At 41.3% G+C, this 20,617-nt stretch overlaps 2 protein-coding genes across 2 annotated transcripts in view; both read left to right on the plus strand.

Annotated features, from left to right (window-relative positions):
- LOC123516289 (transmembrane protein 242-like) overlaps positions 1–5,826 on the plus strand; it is a 47,433-nt gene extending 41,607 nt beyond the window's left edge. The window contains exon 4 of the mRNA XM_045275551.1: positions 4,427–5,826. Coding sequence (XP_045131486.1) covers positions 4,427–4,597 — 171 coding nt within the window. The 3' untranslated portion in view covers positions 4,598–5,826. The remainder of the gene's footprint in view (positions 1–4,426) is intronic.
- A 6,466-nt stretch (positions 5,827–12,292) lies between these two features.
- Positions 12,293–13,066, plus strand: LOC123515885 (protein ALP1-like). The gene has a single exon (XM_045274769.1). It carries the CDS (start codon positions 12,293–12,295, stop codon positions 13,064–13,066), a length of 774 nt encoding a protein of 257 aa, XP_045130704.1.
- Positions 13,067–20,617: the final 7,551 nt, after the last annotated feature.

Consider the following 20,617-nt stretch of genomic DNA (forward strand, 5'->3'; position numbering starts at 1 on the left):
CCACACGGGTTGAAATAGTGCTACAGTGTTTGGATGATTTGTGAAGTGATAATGCTTAAGCCACATGCAGGAAAGCGCAAGTCGCTTGACCTTATTATCAAACAAGAAGTTGTGAAACGCAAAGAGGAAGGCCAGGGCAATTCTGCAATAGGCCGCGCATTAGGCCTCAGTGAATCAACTGTAAGGACAATATGGAAGAAAAAGGATGAAATCAAAGCACCTGTTAAAGCATATGGTATTTCTCAGATTGATAATCACAAGTGTGCTTGGGATGAGAAACTGATAAAAATGGAGAGATTCCTTGCCCTTTGGATTGAGATGAAAGAAAAAAGAAGGCAGTTCCGTAGATAAACGTCAGATCAAACAACAAGCGAAATGCTTTTATGAAGTGATTTGTTGTAAGACAAATGTTCCTGTGGGTAACTTTCATGACTCCAATGGCTGGCTGCATCGTTTCCTTAAATGCAAGGAAATAAAGAAACTTGGCTACTCAGGTGAAACGGCCAGTGCCGATGCCAATGCACGAAAGGAATTTCCCAGTATCCTCAAAGAAATGATTGATGAAGGCAAGTTTCATCCTGGCTGCATTTACAACATGGATGAGGCTGGTTTAATGTACCGAATGCCTCCCAAGTCAACGTTTGTGGCAAAACAAATAAAAAAGGCAAGAGGAAGGAAAGCTGACAAGGCTAGGTTGGTGTCGGATGAGCACAGCAAAGTCCAGACACACTCAGTCTCCCTGATAGAACCTGCTGCTGCTGCATGTTCCTGGTTTTGAGAATGTCACATCAGATGAGATTAAAGAGTTGAACACCGCTGGGGACATAAATGACAGCTGAAGTTATCATGGATGTGGCAACTATTGAAGATGTTCTAGAGAGTGAAAACCAAGGCAAAGCGGTGGAAGCTCCACCACCTAGTGAGCTCACCATGCAGCAGCTGAGCAGAATACTGGCTGGGGTTGACACTTTTAAAGAGTGCATTACAGAAAATGAAAACTGCAGTGTGTGCATAACAGAAATGGTATCAACTGAATAAAGTGATGCGTTATTATACAGACCTGCACTCAAAAAAACATAACAAGATTCATACGCACTCCTGATGCAGCCACACCACCACCACCGATGCCAGGACTCGCTCCCAGTGCTGAGGATAATGATGATGTGGACTTCCTTGGATTTGAGGATGTTTTACAAGAAGCAGAAGATTTGATGAGAGATCAAGGTACCAATGACAGTGACGGTGATGATTGAGACAGCGGCAATGAGATGGCGACGGGTTCTACTTCTTATTAACACTGCAGCTGCCTCACAACCCCATCTTTTGATATATATACCAGTGCTCTTATGGAAGAAAGATGAGTTGTTTTTATGTGAATGATTATCTTGAGTAGTTATTAAACCCAAAAATCAGATGAGTGCATCAAATAATTTTTTTCGTATTGGTTACTTTAATCAATTAGCGCAAAATCAGTTAGTGCAACCACATTCATCCACCTAATTCTCGCGCTAAATGGGGCTGTACTGTAACACTATAAGCAGTACAGAGGCATACATTAATCATTTAGAAAATTTGTCAATTTAACCTACCTTGAGGTAAATTAAGGGATGGAACTGCGGTATCTATCAGTGGCCTGTAACTCTTGGGTGCCTCAGTGCCCTAAGAGGCAATGCTTTAAATCATCCTTGTTGTCAGAACTTGTAAAAGGCATGGAACATATCACTGCATTGTCTACATTGAACACATCACCCTGGGAACAAGCTTGAATCCACTGCTGTCTGCGATTTTCTTCCTTGGGAAACTTGAAATACTTAATGCCTAAACCTGCTGTTTTTCTTTACGTGTTATTGCAAATTGCTGGAACGTCCTGCCAAAAGTCAGCTATCAGTGAGCACTGAGGTGGGGTGGCACGAGAAGTGTGACGTGGATGACGTCACAGCAATCAGTCTCTCCCCACGTTTCCCATTGAACACAAGTGAAATCCTTATGTGTGTTTTTTTGTGGATATTATCATGATGCACAGTGACACACCCATAATGGCCCTAAAACTTTACTTTTATATATATATATATATATATATATATATATATATATATATATATATATATATATATATATATATATATATATATATATATATATATATATATATATATATATATATATATATATATATATATATATATTGTGAGGCACCGCCTTATTTCCCTTTTATTTCTTATTATTTTGTGTGTATGGCGGCCCCAGCACAGCCTCTCACTGTTCCATGGTGCGGCCACCCTCCCCCTTTTCTATTCCCGCCATCTCGTTGTGCCTGGCAGTGGCAGAAAACGCCAGTACCAAGCCAGTCTTTAGCCGAGGTAGACACGTTCGCTCTTGGGTTCTTGGCACAGTGTTGAGACGCGTGTTGCTAGGCTGTTTTGGGTGCTCAACAGTCTCGGTCTGGGAGTTGTGCCCTCCTTTTGGAGTAGCTGGTTTGCTGCTGGTTTGGCCGTGACGGTGTGGAGCAACGGGTTTGTTGTTCCAGGGGAAAGTGTAGCTAGTTTGGCTGTATTTCTCGTGTTTTTGCGTTTGTCCCCTCTTGTTGAGTGGCGACGCAGAGGGACGCAGTATTGTCTCGTCCCGATTGTTGTTTTTTAGGTGGCCGTGGTCACCAGTGTGTTTGGTGGGTGGCTGTGTGCCACCACCATCTTTTTGTGTAGTTTCTGTAGTATATTGAGTATAGTGGCCTTAGCCACACACACTGGTTGTCTGGTGGGAAGCTTCATGCTGTCTCCCAGTCAGCGTGCAGTAATCCTCTGTACGACCTGTTAGCTACGAGTATCTTGACTCTCTGCGTGGCTGGTTGTCACCCGGAGATGGTAGCTGGGCTTGTGTATACCACCGGATGTGGAATACTCATCATGTCTTGTAGTAAGCCATAGGCACGGGGAGTCAGTCTTGACAGGTGCTGGCAAGCATCTGTTGCATTAAGTAATATAGTAATATACACTGTGCGTCTTGTCCCAGTCTGTAGGCACTTACAGTCTGAGAACAAGACGTGTGGAGAGGCATTAATACTCCCGTAGAGAAGTGGGTGGAATTGTTCTTTTGGGCGGTTTTCTCTACGGAGTATTAAGGCTTCGCCCTTAACACATAACTTATATACTATCTATAGATTCTACTTGGTTTGGTACAGGAGAAGGAGTTGCTAAGGAGATTCCCTAGCAGTGGGGGAAGTTATACATTGCTGGCGACCTCTATTTCTGTAGTATTATTTGTCTACTACTAGGGGCTGGGTGTGCAAGACTCAGGGAAGAGATTGGTACATGCTGGTGTCATTACCAAATCCTCAGTAGGCACGAGTGATAACAGAGTATCTCGTCGCCTCTCAGGGCAGCTGTGACGCCGTGAAGGAACAGCAGTCTATTAGAGTTTGCACATTTTCAGCAGAAAGAACCTGAATGTTGCAGCTGCTGTGAAGTATAGTGTTGGGGACCCTGTGGAGCGTCATACTCCACGGTGAGCAGCAGTTAACCGTAATATATATATATATATATATATATATATATATATATATATATATATATATATATATATATATATATATATATATATATATGACTATTTTCATGTATTTTCATTTCTGTAGGGGTGACTTTTGACGTGCTGGAACGCTTCCCTATTATTACATGTTATAATGGGTTTGGTATATGGTAATTTCGATTTGCGGTAAGGTTTTCAGGAACGCATATGTACCGTATAATGAGGACTTACTGTATATATATATATATATATATATATATATATATATATATATATATATATATATATATATATATATATATATATATATATATATGATTTAGTAGCTGATACAGACCATGTACATTTAATACTGCACCATTTAATATGCATCAACACCAGGCATCATGTAAGGTGGATTTTGAAAAAGCTTCACTTAGCTAAACCAATATCAGCAATTTTTCCATTATCTTTCTTTATATTACTTAGCATTTTATAGGCTCATTAAAAAGAAAGAAAAAGAAAACTTGGCTGGCATCATGTATAGATCTGTGTTTAAAATGGCCAGCATCGCATTGGTTAACCAACATGCTGAACTGCATCCCATGGCCATAACATATACATTCACACCCGTGCCCATCAATGACTGCAATATAATTGCAGTGCATGTCTACACTGTGAGCTCCTCACAGAGACAGGACCACAAATGTGTAGCTGAAGGCTTGTAAACTGTAACTTTTTAAATATACACATCAATTAAAATATCTGTAAGTAACTTAATGAACTTATTTGTACAAAGAGGAAAAAAGCAGGTATGGAAGGTCAGGATGGTAAGTTCACTCCCAGAAATTTTCACTTCTAATTTAACTTTTTTTTTGTTATTTAAGGAACAATAAATGATGCTCTTTATTTCATATTTCAGTTACATGACTTCAGAATGAAGGCAGGAAGTGTTCTGCCCAATATACCAAAGAATGATCCTCCTCAGTCCAGGACAGAGTTTGAAGGGTTGACAGACCTTCTTCAGTATATTATTACAGAGGATGAAAAGAAGAAGGAAGCAAGAAAAACACCTCATGATTCTACCACATGACATTAAACATACTGTATGAGAGGTAAAAGGTAATTTATTATTTTTTTTTTTTGGTTGGAGGAATTTCATGGAAGGAATGTAGTGTCAGTGATAAGTAATGTGTGTGTGTTTGTGTTGGACAGAGGAATGTATATATTTTACTAGTTGAATTGGTATATATGTACAGGTGTTTCTTGATTTATTTATGTTCAGATTATGCAATTTTGAAATAACACGAGGTCAGGAAGAATTTGCCATACACTACATGAACCAAAACAAAAACACGTGATCAGGGATCTTGATCATGATGCAGGCAAGACTCACTTTGTTCTTTACAGTGTGATGTTATTCTTTAAGGTAAGATGCACTTTCATACAATTAAAATTGCACAATCTTTCAACATTCTTATCTTGCATACATGTAAAAAAAATGATGACAAAAAAGAAAAATTATGATTATTAGTCCTGTAGTCTCTCACATTCAGTGCTAACACCATATGCCAGGTACATGTCTACATCTCACAATAAGATTGGTGCGTTGGCTACTAGCAAATGTTAAAGATTTTAAATGGGATCTAATAATGATCTAAATGCATGTGAGAGTCTTCAAATGTCAGATGAAATCTTTCAATTCGTATTCAGAGCTTAAATCTGCTCATTTACCTTATTTTCATTTTAATGTCTGCCAAAATTGGATGTATCTTATGATCCCATGCCTCTTATGAGCCATCAAATATGGTAGTCTTTTCTTTCAAATTACACTAGTTAAATAGAATAACTTGATGTCAAGATGCTTTGCTGGTATGGCAAATCTTGGGAATCACAAAATTCCTCTAAATGTTTGTTCAGGCTGCCATATTGTCATTACAGCTAATCGCAGCACAGAGATGATTCACTCTCAGGATACTTAGTGATGCATGATAAACGTCTTCAGGAAGGTGAGCTTATGCCATCTTGTTGTCAGTCAGATATCATTACTATAGCAATAACAATCCTTTATCATTCCAGCTGAGAGGTGCACAAAAATGTTTTGTATAGAATATGTGCTGCAGGAACAACAGAGTGCATGCCCAGTCGCTGTCTCAGGCATAGCCATTTCAGGACCAGCGATTTGGGGGGACCTTAATTTACATTTTCATCTCCTGTGCTTTTAATTTTTTGTCTACACTAATGCCTTTTTCACAGTTTATGTAAAGTTCTATGGTGTACCTCTGATATAATTTTCATTAAATTTGATGCAAAACTTTTTATCATACAATTTTTTTTTTTCAAAAATTTTTACATATGTACAGAAAAATCTTATTTACTGAAAAATATTCGTAGTAGAAGACTATCCTTTGTGTGAGAAACACCCAAAGAAACTATTTTCACCATTAGAACTTTTAATATTGCAAATATTAAGAACAAAATTAAATGAATTTTAGCAAATTTTTTTCTGTAAAAACTACAGAAAAAAAAAAAATCACAGATCTTCGGAGCTGATAAATTTCAAAATTTCAAAAGGTGGATTTTGAAGATATGTCTTTGCTGTTTGTTATGATGCAAAAAAAAAAAAAAAAAAAAAAAAAAAAAAAATGGCCCATTAGGAGTCGCGATATATAATGAAATACACCAAAATTTTCATTTTGAGAAAAACGCACTTTTATGTTTAGGTGACAATGTACACTACAAAGATGTTTTCTAGAGCAACAGAAATATGTTTCCTTACTTGCCTGACTTTTCTGATGATGTTTAAGAGTTCAGATTTCAAAGGAAGTTCTTTCAGGGTCATCTCAGGTAACTATATGGGGAAAATGTGCCCACTCTTGATTTTCCTTCAAATATATTTTGGCACCTGGTCCCCTTTTGTCTTTTATAATACATATAGGTGTTCATGTATGTATTATAAAAGACAAAATATTAGTCCCTTAGAGGGGAGGGTGTCATTGGGCACCACCCAACTCATTGTTGCCAGGTTAGGCCTATGGAAGCTAGCTGTCAAAGCCACCTGGCTGATAATCTGCAGATAGTGGGGCTTTTCTGGTATTTCTCTTCTTAGCTGGCTGCTGTGGAGAAATTTTGGTTTTATCCATTTTCTTTCTTGTTGTTGCTGTCTGTGTGGTTGATGGAAAACCTACTGTGGCAATAAATCTGTTGTGCTCGTATCCGATGTTGTGCTCCAGTACTGTGAGCTGAGCCATAAACCGCACCCTTTTTTGGCCAGCAAACTTTGCTTTGTTTACGTGGATCCACAGCTTGGAGTGCAGGCTTTCATTTCTATTTTGTGTATGTCCTTTCAAGCAGCGCTCAAGCAGGGCTGGGGTTGACAAGTCGTTGAAGACTTGCCTCACACGATTTTCATACTTCTTATCCAGCCTCAGGTAGTTCTTCATAATGCTGTGTGAGGGCATTGGTTCGTTGTTCACCACTGCTTGCTTGAATATCCACCAGGATGGGTCACAGTATACATGGTGGGGTTGCCTTCTCCATCTCTGGATATAGCATGCCAGAATCCTGACATGACTTTGAGTCTCATTATCAAGGCATTTGTCCCCACGCTGTCCTTGATAGCCTTTCCATAATAGCGGTGGAAGGTGTCTATTTGTTTATCTGTAAGTTGGTGCTTGCCACTGACGACACTTCTCTTGATCACTTTTCCCATCTTGGTGACTTTCTTCTTTTAGCTCTTCTTTCAGTTTCCGAAGGCATGTCCCCATCCTTTTCTTCACGTGGTTCACATACTCTTCTTGTACAACTTTTACACTGTAGGGGCCTTCTCCATCATTCATTTTGGTGACAGATGTGTAAGCACTAGAGTCACCATCACTTAGGATTGTCGTGTAGTGGAAGCCAATGTCCTTGAGCGCCCCCACAGTCGCAAAGCACACTCTACTTCCATCCTCCCAGACAAGCCATCAAAGTTGGCCTCACACTTGCCTGCATGCACTGTTTCTCGCTTCAAACCTCTCTTTGGTTTTCCTCTTCTTATTTGTTGAGCAGGATTTGCAATAATTGCTAATTAAATTGAAATCCAACACAAATCCTGTGGTCATTTCTATGACAAATCCTGCATGAATGTGTGATTTATGGCCACGGGTCATCCAAGTGCCATCATAACCAACACCCACATCTATTTTATCAGCACTATGAACCACTGTAGTATCCTGCTTGGTGTGCACTTCCCTCAGTTTCCAACACAATGTTTTGTTGTTCCTTATAAAAGTTATCCATGGCACACTAGAAGGCATTGGCATAGTTCATGAACACAGAGTGTGGCATATCCGTTGTTCCAAAGAGAGCTGCAAGCCTGGAGAGGCCAGCTCTTCCATAGCCATTGCTGATGCTATGGAACAATAACACACTGTTGGCTTCGGAAAAGTTTCCAATCTTTGCCTTCCGTGGCTTACTGTCACACAACACTAAGTCACATACCGTACACTTTGCTTTCACTTCGCAGTCAAAATATTTCCTCTTGATATCTGTCTGTGCCTGCTCACCGCAGATATCACAATTGTTTCCACTCAAAAGTTCTTTCAGTCTCCCAACATAAATCACCACCAGGGCATCATCGTCACTGACGCCTTCTTCAACACTGAGTTTACCAGATAACAATTTGAGTCGGTGGGCAGCAGCCGTCTCCTCTCCACCAGCAGCCGTCTCCTCTCCAACAGCTGATCCACCCGCAGCCGCAACACCAGTGTTGCCAAATCAGATTTTTAAAATCTGCCAGATGGATCCAAAATCCCGCTAGATTCTGACAAAAACCCGCCAGATATATATATATATATATATATATATATATATATATATATATATATATATATATATATATATATATATATAAACAGTTTAATATACTAATAAATTTGCTGTTCAGCTAACACTGATAAAACTTTACAATATTATTAATATCCTACATGAGAAATGCATAATGTTGTTGGTATATACAATGATTTTTGTCACTTACCCTCAAAGAAGCAAGTGGTGTGATGGGCCATCGACATCATCATCTTCATGGAATTCTCTCGGATATGTGTTAGCCACTGCTGTGAGATGTACTGCTGGACTTTCCGTTTCTTTTACTGTGTAGGCTTCCATGGTTCCAATTTTTCTCAAGACATCAGGTGGTAGGTCATAGTTATAGCAGCACTTATCATTCCTCCTGAGGCCAGCCCTAACCCCTAGAGTGGCATTTGCCATTTTGGTTTCCATTTTATTTCTCAGTTTTGTCTTGATGATGGCCATTTGACTAAAGACTCGCTGTACATCAGCATTTGCATGAGGAAGAACAAGGACTGATAATGCAAATTCTGCGGGCTCTTTTAGAGGATTACGATCAGAAGCATCCCTGTACCTACTAACTTCACTCCAAAAACTGACAGTATTCTTGCTCTCATTCCACTTGATGAGAGTGAGATTCTGCCACTGGCCTTCAATAACACTAATCTGGTCTGCGGATGTCAGCAATAATTCCAGCAATGGAGTCAGAGGCTCTTTAACTGCATGTAAAGCATTATTTACTGACAGGAGAGAGATCTTTTCAAGTGTGTTGATGTTACTGGGAAGCCTCTGTCTAATTTCATGTACTAAAACAGTAATGAACTTGATACATCTTTCTCTTAGCGACATTTCATCTTGTTTTGAAAAACCTTTCTCCTGTAAAGCCTCTACTTCTCTTTCAAAATCATACCCCAAGTATGGTTTGGGATCAATAGCATCTTCAAAATTTCCTTCTACAGGATCTATTATTTTAGTTGGGAGAACAATTTTCCTTATCAGTGACTTGATTAGCATCATCAGATCACTGAAAAGTTTTGTTGAGTCAGCATCATTTGATTCAAAAGACTTATTAACTCTCTGAATGTCTTTTAATACTGGCAACACAAACTTGATATATGCCAGGTTTCTGTGATCACTGAACATAGAATATAACATGTCAGCTGTGAGGCACCTTTTGCTGGTACGCACAATGCCAAAATGAGTCTTGAGCTCTAGCCACTGCTTGTAGATTCTTTCCACAACAGTTGTAATGGACAGCCACCTAGTCTGGCAGGAGTGAACGATCTTCATTGGGTAATGATCATCATTGATTAAATTGTACAGCTTCTTATATGCAAGCTGTCTTGTAGATGATCGAGAGAACCAATTGTATGTTTCACTCACTATATACTCTACATTCCTTGGCAATGCTTCGGCTGCTGCTGCAGACACAGCTAGCTGAAGGGAGTGACAGACACACCGTACTAGAATGAGGCTTGGCACTTCATCTTTCAGTTTTTTATACACTCCATTATTGACACCCACCATTACATTTGCATTATCAGTGCCAATTCCTCTCAACTTCTTCAGATTTAATCCAAAATATTCTAGGGTTCCCTTTAAACTAGTAACAATAGCATCTGCATTGCAGTCATCTAGTTCTGTGAGACTTAGAAAGGTAGAAATAATTTTTCCCTTTGCTTCATCATGATAGATTATAACCATGCCTAAATATTTGTGAACACTAATGTCAGTGGACTCATCAATAAGCAAACTAAAATGCTTTTCCCTTACTGCAGCTGTCACATCTTCCATGAAATGTGGATACAAAATGTTCTTGATAATGCCACTGCACTTGATCTTTTCATTTGTACCATTGACGGTGTAGTACTGTCCGTGAAGCAACCTTTGCACAAATTGTTCAAGTGATCACATGTAGCAGCTGCTGTATGTGCAGCTACAAACATAGCCATTTGTCCTTCAGCTATCTGTGATTCTGTAGTTTTTCTCTGAGGCTGGAATGGTAGTGTTGGCTGTCTAGTTTTTGAAAAGGGTTGCGCATTTTTTGGTGTTTGTTGTTATTAGCATGGGCCTTTAAATCACAAAGTTTTGGTGCCAGTAAGCAATGGCAGAATTTACACTTGGGGACACTGCCTTTTTGTGTCACATGATCAATTAACCAGTCTTTTAAAAGGGGTCTTTCAGCCACTCCTTACGGAATTTCTGATGTTACTGTGGCTTAGGCATTTTTGCTGTACACCTAGCCTGTTTAAAAAAAAAAAAAAGAAATATGAGCATACAGTATAGTACTACTGTTGGCATACTACACAAACTGTGATAGAGAATAAACCACACGAAACACAACACAGTACAGTGAAAGTTGAGGCAGCGTCTCCTCTGTCAGCCCCCACAACAATTATTCACTTAACAGGTAGATCCACAGTTATCATATTAAGAGGCAGGGATACTCAGTCAGGCTACGCTACCAGTTTACTCAGCGACACAGGCCACAGACACACACGCAATAGTCCTATCACGGTTACACCTCACTACGAACGTCCCCTCTACCTGTCCATTAAACACACATCGCTTGGTGACACACGCGATCACACTTCACCACGTAGTACGTCCTTCCTCAACTTATCTATATTAAACACACATCGCTTGGTGACACATGCGATCACACTTCACCATATAGTACGTCCTTCATCTACTTGTCTATTAAACACACATCGCTTGGTGACACACGCGATCACACTTCACCACGTAGTACATCTTTCATCTACTTGTCTATTAAACACACATCGCTTGGTGACACACGCGATCACACTTCACCACGTAGTACGTCTTTCATCTACTTGTCTATTAAACACACATCGCTTGGTGACACACGCGATCACACTTCACCACGTAGTACATCCTTCATCTACTTGTCTATTAAACACACATCGCTTGGTGACACGTGATCACACTTCACCACATAGTACGTCCTTCCTCTACTTGTCTATTAAACACACATCGCTTGGTGACGTGCGATCACACTTCACCACGTAGTACGCCCTTCTTCTACTTGTCTATTAAACACACATCGCTTGGTGACGAGTGACATAGTCCTTTCACAGTCACACCTTACCACTTAGCCTACGTCTCCTCCTCTCTCTAGCTACTTTTACACTGCACGTGACGCACCGTCCTGTGTGGAGTCTCACCGTGATACAGGAACTAAAGGTAGGTTTACACTTACACACTTTTGTGTTACGGCCTGGTATGGCGTGGGCCGCACTAAAGACGCCAGCGAGGTGGTGCGGTGAGAGGCAAAATGACCGTTATTGGGCGGCGTCCCTTGTTTTCGTGCAGTGTGTTACGCCGTGTTGTTGCGGTAATGTTGGGGTGTCTTGCGCAGTGTCACGGCGGTGGCGCGGTGTTTGTGGCTTTTGATGGCGCGGTTTCATACGGCATGGCACGGCCTCTTGCGAGTGGTTGCGGTGTGTCGCGGGTAGCTTGTGGTGTTGTTGCGGGTAGCTTGCGGTGTTGTTGCGGAGTGAGCGCACATGTGCATGAGACATGACGTGGAACGATGCATGATTGTTGCACATGCACCATTCCAAACTGTGTCTGATATGAACCAAGGGTATATATAGAGGTCTTGCAGGCACATGCCTCATTCTTTTGCCAGCCAGCATACAGTATGGACATCCAGAGCCTCTCACCCTAGGAGACCCAGAGATTTTTGGCAGCTGTACTCTGTATTTGTGCAGTCCAGGTCGTCTATGAGTGGAGAAGAAGACGTTCTGTAGTGCCACACCCACCAGAACGATTGTGAAGAAAGGATGGCAGGACAGAGTGGTTATGGAGTCGGGAGTGGCTGACACGGCGACAATTATATGGAAACTACGACCAGCTACTACAAGAATTAAATAAGGAGGACCCCAAAGGACACAAGAATTTCCTACGCATCTAGCCAGAATTGTTCCAGTAGATGGTTGAGAGGCTGATCCCCATTTTGAAGAAGGAACCTAGAATGCAGAATGCACAAGAGGTGGGACTTAAGTTGGCGGTCACCCTCCGGCACCTGGCAACTGGGAATGACTATCTAAGTCTCCAATACAGCTTCAGAGTCTCCAAGGCTTCCATATGCTGGTTTATCCCGATAGTCTGCGATGCCATTATCGACACCTACAAACCAGAAGTGATGAAGTGCCCCAAGGCAACAGAAGAATGGAAGAACGTAACACAACGATTCGCCTCAAAGTGGAACTACTTCAATTGTGTGGGAGCCCTGGGTAGGAAGCACATCACAATCAAGAAACCCAGAGGTGGAGGGTCACTGTACTTCAATTACAAAAAGTTCCACAGCATCGTCCTCATGGCCCTCTCCGATGCAAATTACAAGTTCTTGTACATCGACGTCGGTGCAGAAGGAGGCGCTGGGGATGGAGGTACCTGGCAGATGTGCACCCTGGCCAGGGCCATCAATAACAACCGTGCACACTTCCCTTATGACAGAACTCTGCCCAACGACGACGAACCCATCCCCTACCACATAGTCACCGACGATGCCTTCGCTCTCAAGACGTGGATGATGAAACCCTACTCCCACCAATCACAAGATCCCACCGAACGACTATACAGCTACAGACTATCTCGTGCTCGTCATGTGGTGGAAAATGCATTCAGGCTGCTACAGATGAGATGGCGAATCTTCGGAAGGATGATGCAACAAGATGTTCCGTTCCTGTTTGCAAGAAGTTAACGATGTGTGCATGTGTCATGCATTACCTGACACTGCAACACTACCCAATTGCTTGCACCGTTGTCGACCATGAGGACCAACAACATGATGTCATCCCTGGTACTTGGAGGGAGGAGTCACTGAACCTCATGGTACAGGGTGGGGCGCGGATACTTCCCGATTTGAGAATGAAATAAAAACCTGTTCACACTTCACAATTATTTATTCTTTTATGCCTTTCACACAAAATGGGATATTTACTTTTACACTGTTTTAAAGACAATATCTTTTAAATGTCCACCTCCATTGTCAATACACTGATTCAGACGATTTTGGAAGCTTTGGTCTACTCTCTCCAGCATGTTGAGCGGTATATTGGCTATTTCAGTTTGGATGGCGTTCTGTAGGTCTTCCAGGGTCTGTGGATGGTCGTTATAAACCAGGGATTTGAGATATCCCACAGAAAATAATCACAGGGGGCTAAATCAGGTGAGTGCACAGGCCAGATTAAGTCTCCTCTCAGGAAAATCAGTTGGTCGGGAAAAGCTTCTCTCAGGAATCCTATTGAAATGTGTACAGTGTGGGCTGTGGCCCCATCTTGCTGGAACCACACGTTGTCATTATCCAGGTCCATATTAATGAGAGCAGGCATAAAAAACTCCTTGAGCATTGTCACATAGCGTTCTGAAGTCACTGTTACGGCACCATCGTTTTCTTGGAAAAAGTAAGGGCCAATGATCCCTACTCTTGACACTGCACACCATACTGTGACATGGTCCGAATGAAGGGGCCTCTCATGAAGAGCGAAGGCAGTCAGACATTACCTGGCTCAGTATTACTCATCGGATGCAGGCGCAGTGGAATGGCAAGAGCGAATGGTGTTTCCTCAAGGACGACCTCCTTCTGACAACTAGAGGACACACACACAAATATATATAACCAAACCCAACCAGTGAATGTACATAATTGTAAATAAAGTTCATGATGTACTTAACATTGTTTGATACTCCCATATTTGTGTATTTTCTGATAGCCATATTAATGTGATAGAGATTATTTGATGGATGATTGGGACTTATATGAAATGGTGTTGGAAGATATTGAACTGAAACTTAACAGGAATAAGAAAGAAACATGAAAAGCATATTGGTCATAACATAAATACAGTATTTAAAGTTCATATTCTGACGCCAAATACCCCTCGATGGTTGGTGCACTTATAATAAACTAAAAATACATGAAAAGCATATTGGGAAGAACATATAAAAGTTTTAAATAATTAAAGTTCACACTCTGGCGCCAAATTCCTCTTGATGGTTGGTGCGTAAATGTATATGCTTAATATAGTTCAATGGTACAATGTCTAGGATTTTAAAGTACTATTGTCTAACATGATATATTTGCATATAGGGAGGAGATAAAATCAGTGGACCTGTAATTGAGTTGTACCTACTCGGTTGGAGTAGGAGATGAACCACACAGGTACGTAGTCACAAACAGGTCAAGCCGACGTGCTGAGATGTGACTACACACAGGACACCGCGGCTCCAGTGAACCAACAATAGAGAGATTAGCGGCTGAATACCATACAGGTCTCAAACAGGTCGAGCTGACATTGTGAGATGTGATTACACACAGGACACCTCAGCTACAGTGAACCAACTATCGAGAGATTAGGGAGTTTACATGGGTTTCTTATATACCGACAATCTACTGTGCGTTCTGATTGTCAATGTTAAATAGTCTATAAATAGGATATCAATATCATTAGTATGTATTCATGTTCATTATATCATGCTCTCATTATTATATGTGTGTTTTGTCCCTTCTAGTTATTATATCATGTTATTGACCTATTTACTTGTCTGTCTGTCTGTCTGTCTGTCTTTACTCATGTTATTGTTAAAGATGTGTTCTCATTTCAAATTATTTCATAGTTCATATATGTTATCTTAAAAAATCCAATAAGTTAATAATTCATATGTTCATAATTTGTTTTCAAGTTATATTGTATTTCATATATTTCATAGTTAATATTTGTGCTATTATATTTCATATTATATTTTCAGATGATTTAAAGTAATTTTATAGTTTCATTTTATTTCTTATTTCATCTTTCTGATATATTGTTTCCTGTTATCTTTTTGGCCGTGTTATTTCATTCTTCAAGTTCATAGGTCGGATGCATATCAGCATATATTTGGTCATAACAAAAAAAAAAAGCATCAAAAAAGGGAAATAGAAATGCAAGTAAATATTTTAACATATTTATTCACAAATTCTATAAAGTTAGCTGGGTTTACAAAATCAACATACATTTCATTATTATAAATATATGTGTTTGTATTTTTGTGTTGATGTAATACATGTTTCACTGTGGTGTCATTCTTCTTGTCATCCTTCCGATGAGGAGAAACAGGCAGACTGCAGGAAGTGATGAATTCTGTGGCAATTGTCTTTGGTGTATCCAGACTTGTGCCAGGGGTAGGGGGTGGCGCCTCAGGGGTAGCGGGCATGTCCAACATGTTGGTGAGGGTATGCACAAGTGGCGACAGCCCAGTCGATGTGTTGGGGAGATTGACTGGTGTGGACCGCTCAATGAAGAAGGAAGGTGTCGGCACCCGTGTTGGCTGTGTATACCCCTGCTGCTGCTGTGGGTGGTGTTGTTGAGGGATGTATGGGTAGTATATTTGTTGCGGCTGGGGTTGAGGCGAGATCCACTGCTGTTGTGATGGTGTAGGAATCGGTTGGGGAGCTAAAGCTACTGGTTCCGTCTGCGTCCTTTTGGGTGTTTGATTTTGCGGCAAGTTTATGGGCATCCCCCGAGCCAAAGGTGCTTTCTCCATGGCATTTTCTTTGGGGCCTGCCGATTTGTGAATCGTAGTGATGACTGTGTTGAAGAAGGCCTGCTGGTATTCTTCTGGCACGAACTCGAGGTGTTCTCTGATGTATTGGACGAAGATGTTGATGGTACGCTGTTTCTTGCTTTGCCCTTCAGGTATCAGTTGGTTCATTCGATCCATAATTCTGCTGAGTTGCGAGTGGACTGCTTCTTCAGCCGAATCAGGTGTGCCAACACGTCACTCCCCTCTCTCGGTCCTCCTCTGCTTCAGCAGCTGCTTCCTCCGCTGAATCGAAGTTACAGAGAGGCCCGACATGTCACCACTGGATGATTCTCCTCCGCCTATATCCATTGTTGGTGTGGCGACGTCAGGTGCAGGTGAGAACCGCTCGCTTGGTATCGTCGGTTCGTGGGTGATGTGACCACCCAGGAATCCCCACATTGACATAACTTCATCCTCTCGTGTTGTCCGTTGTCGTGCTGCTGCCCCGCTCTTGTTCTTTCGCTCTTGTTAAATTCCACCCAAAGCTTTAAATGGCAATCACCTCGCGTCCCTTCAAACAGTGTTGCCAAACGTTTTGAGATATTTTCTTTCCAGAATTAGTTTCTTAGATGTTTTTGCTATGTAAATATGCCAAAAAAGAAAATTTTGTTAGTTGAGTCCATTTTACCTATTTCAGCTGTTGTCGGCCCTTTGGCTGAATAGTGTGACAGTTTGAGAGGTTTAAATACATAGGGACTTTCTTAACATAAGAATGGTTCCTTAAATTTTGAGTTTGAGGAGTGACTAAGGAAAGCAAATCAAGCCATGGGAATGTTGAAAGCAATTTGGAACAATACTAATTTTTCAATGCTTACAAAAGTGAAAATTTATAAGACTATGGTTAGGACAATATTACTATATGGGTACGAATCTTGGTATAGTACAATGAATTTGGATATTGAATTTTTGGTATTCAAAAATAAGGCCTTGAGAAGGATACTGGAGATTAAATGGTGGCAAGGAGTTTCCAATGGGAGAATTAGGGAAATCACTAGAGTACAACCTGTGGATGAGTCTATTTGAATATCATGATAGAAATGGTTAGGCCACGTCTTCAGAAAGGAAGGGATAGTTAAGATAACACCTGGATGTGAGGCACAAGGTAGGAGAGTGAGAGGTAGACCATGAGAAATGTGGGCGAGATCATGAGATGAGTAGTGGGAGAAGAATGCTGGGAAGACCTGGAGGAAATGGCTCAATATAGATACTAGTGGAGAGAATTCATAGAGGCCCTATGCATCCTGCTGGGTGCGACAAGAGTAGATTATATAAGTGGTACTTGAGATACGAGCTCCCTGAGATATGAGTTTTTTTGAGATGAGCTACAATTTGGTCCATTTTTTGTTTTGTGATACGAGCTAAATTTTGAGATATGAGTCGTGCTTGAGGATGTTGTTGCTAGTTGGCGGCTTGGCATATTAGTCCAGCCTCAGCTGAGCTTGTATCTACCTGTTACCCGCAGATCTTAAGCTCTGTGATTTTTCTTTCATCATTTCCACACTATTTACTTACCTTTTTTTGTTTAAAGAAAGTGCATTTTTCATTTATATTTAACCCCTTCAATACGGTGACGCCTATGTAGGCGTCATGAAGCCCCGGTAGCATATACGGTGACGCCTACGTAGACGTCGTATTTCTTTTCTGAGCTTTCTTCAGTTCAGTTGTCCCGTATAGTGTGTTGGATACCAACTGCACACGCTGTATGCTGTCCTTGAAATCCTAGTGCTCCTCCCAACATCCTTGTCTTCACCAATCACTAAAGATAAGCCTTGTGTCTAAAATTACCCAATGGCATAGACTGTTCCCATCTCTCTCTCTCTCTCTCTCTCTCTCTCTCTCTCTCTCTCTCTCTCTCTCTCTCTCTCTCTCTCTCTCTCTCTCTCTCTCTCTCTCTCTCTCTCTCTCTCTCTCTCTCTCTCTCTCTCCATTCCTCCTCCCATCTCCCTTTCCTCCCTCCCCCTCTCCCTCTCGAAAGATAAGTTACATGTGTCCCACCTTGTAACATTCATGAAAACACACACACACACACACACACACACACACACACACACACACACACACACACACACACACACACACACACACACACAACATCATGCACGACAAACCTGATATGTTACTATTCGAGGGTGATAGATGTAATACAGGAAAGAGATGGTTGGACTGATGGAATATATCTGGATTTAAAAAAGGCCTTTGATAAGGTACCACACCGGAGACTGATCTGGAAACTTGAAATGGTAGGAGGAGTGCATGGCAGTTTACTAAAATGGATGGAAGACTTTTTGGTTGGAAGAGAAATGAGAACAATAATTAAGGACAGACCATCAGAATGGGGCTTGGTGGAGAGTGGAGTCCCACAGGGATCAGTGTTGGCACTAGTAATGTTTGTGGTCTACATAAATGACATGGTGGATGGGGTGTCCAGTTATGTGAGCCTATTTGCAGACGATGCAAAATTGTTAACCCGCTAAGACCGATGGCCGCAAAATTCGCACCTTCCCATTACCGCAATTATCATAAAAAAATCAACTCTTATAAATTACTCTGGAAAAAAATCTGCTGTTAGTAGACATGACAATGCATCATCCTACAAGTGTTTATTGCTCTACTCACTATGGTTGTCTCAGAATAATAACCGATAATTGGAGAAGATTGTGGTAGCGGCAACTCGGGGGAGGTGCTTTTATGTGTATTCTTACATAATGTAAGGCACTGCTCATGTTTTTATGTGTTTTCACATGTTTTTCGTGTTTTCACTCATATTGGCTGATTATAGTTACGTATGTTTTTATCAAGCGCGGGTGACGATGTTGTCACAATAGCGGGGTCGGGATCTACCTCCAACCTGTGCACTTTCCGTCGTGTCCCGCCTTGTCTATCACTTTTATCACTAAACTTTAGCTTCCTCTTAGCACCAGTAGCCATAGTTGTCAATAATAGTTCCTTAAATAAGTAAATACGTAAATACGTAAATAATTATCACCGCGACACGACGCTCACGCACCTCACAGAAATTTGCGGGAGACTAGCTGGCTAGAGCGGTGTGCTTCCTGGGAGCCGACAGTACTACCATAGGCCTACGTCATGACCAAATATAGCAGCGCTACCAATGCTAGCGGTTTTATTAGCGCTCAAAGTAGCTGCCCCATTTAAGGACTGTCGGAAGTGTGCAATGCAGCCCTATTTAAGGCCTGTCGGACTTTACGGGTTAAGAAAAGTGAGATGTGACAAAGATTGCGAACTACTCCAGGAAGACTTGGACAGAATATGGAAATGGAGCTGTACATGGCAAATGGAGTTCAACACCACAAAATGCAAGAAATTAGAGTTTGGCAAGAGTGAAAGAAGAATCAGGAGTATGTACAAGATAGGAAATGAAGACATAAAAACCAGTCATGAAGAAAAAGACCTTGGGGTGACAATTACCAATGACCTATCGCCAGAGAGACATATAAACAAAATAATTGGAGAAGTATTGAACTTATTGAGGAACATAAGAGTGGCGTTCATATATTTAGATGAAGAAATGATGAAGAAAATAATTACTGCAATGATAAGACCAAGGCTTGAATATGCAACAATACAGTGGGCTCCGAACTTAAAGAAACACATAAGGAAACTAGAGAAAGTACAGAGGGCTGCAACAAAAATGGTGCCTGACTTCAGAGATTTGACTTATGAAGACAGACTGAACAGAATGCAACTTCCGACCCTGGAAAACAGAAGAGAAAGGGGAGACCTGATAGCAATATACAGAGTGATGATTGGCATGGAAAAAATGGATAGGGAAGATCTGTGTATGTGGAATGAAAGAGTGTCGAGAGGGCATGGGAAAAAACTAAAAATGGCCACTTATAGGAGAGATGTGAAAAAATATAGCTTCCCTCATAGAAGGGTGGAAGCATGGAATAGTTTAGACGTGGAAGTGGTCAACGCAAGGAATATTCATGATTTTAAGAAAAAGCTGGACATTAGTAGATATGGAGACGGGACAGTACGAGCATAGCTCCTTTCCCATATGTTACAATTAGGTAAATACAATTAGGTAAACACACACACACACACACACACACACACACACACACACACACACACACACACACACACACACACAAAAACAACAAATTTTCTAATTCTCTCTCTCTCTCTCTCTCTCTCTCTCTCTCTCTCTCTCTCTCTCTCTCTCTCTCTCTCTCTCTCTCCTTCTCTCCTCCTTCTTCCTCTCCTTCCCTCCTCCCCTCTTCCTCTCGAAGATAAGTTACATGCGTCCGCTTGTGTCTAAAATATTAGCAAATGTCACTCTCTCTCTCTCTCTCTCTCTCTCTCTCTCTCTCTCTCTCTCTCTCTCTCTCTCTCTCTCTCTCTCTCTCTCTCTCTCTCTCTCTCTCTCTCTCTCTCTCCGAAGAGAGAAGCGTCCACTTTCCTCTTCGAAGGCGATATAGTGACTAAAAAATAGCAGCATAATACACAAAGACGACAAGTATGACAAGCTTGCATGAGTTTCCGGCCTGGGCAGGCACTACCACCCGTATATCATACAGGCGGGCTTTGTTAACATCCGGCGCGAAGGGGTTAGTGTTTATGTGTGAATGGTGCCTGCATCCTTTTCTCCCACCCTCCCTCTCTCTCCTCCTTCCTTCCTTCCTTCCTTCCTCTGCCATTCACCACCATTAGCTGAAGATGT

This window comes from Portunus trituberculatus, chromosome 40 (assembly GCF_017591435.1).
Source record: "Portunus trituberculatus isolate SZX2019 chromosome 40, ASM1759143v1, whole genome shotgun sequence".
Taxonomy (NCBI): Eukaryota; Metazoa; Arthropoda; class Malacostraca; order Decapoda; family Portunidae; genus Portunus; species Portunus trituberculatus.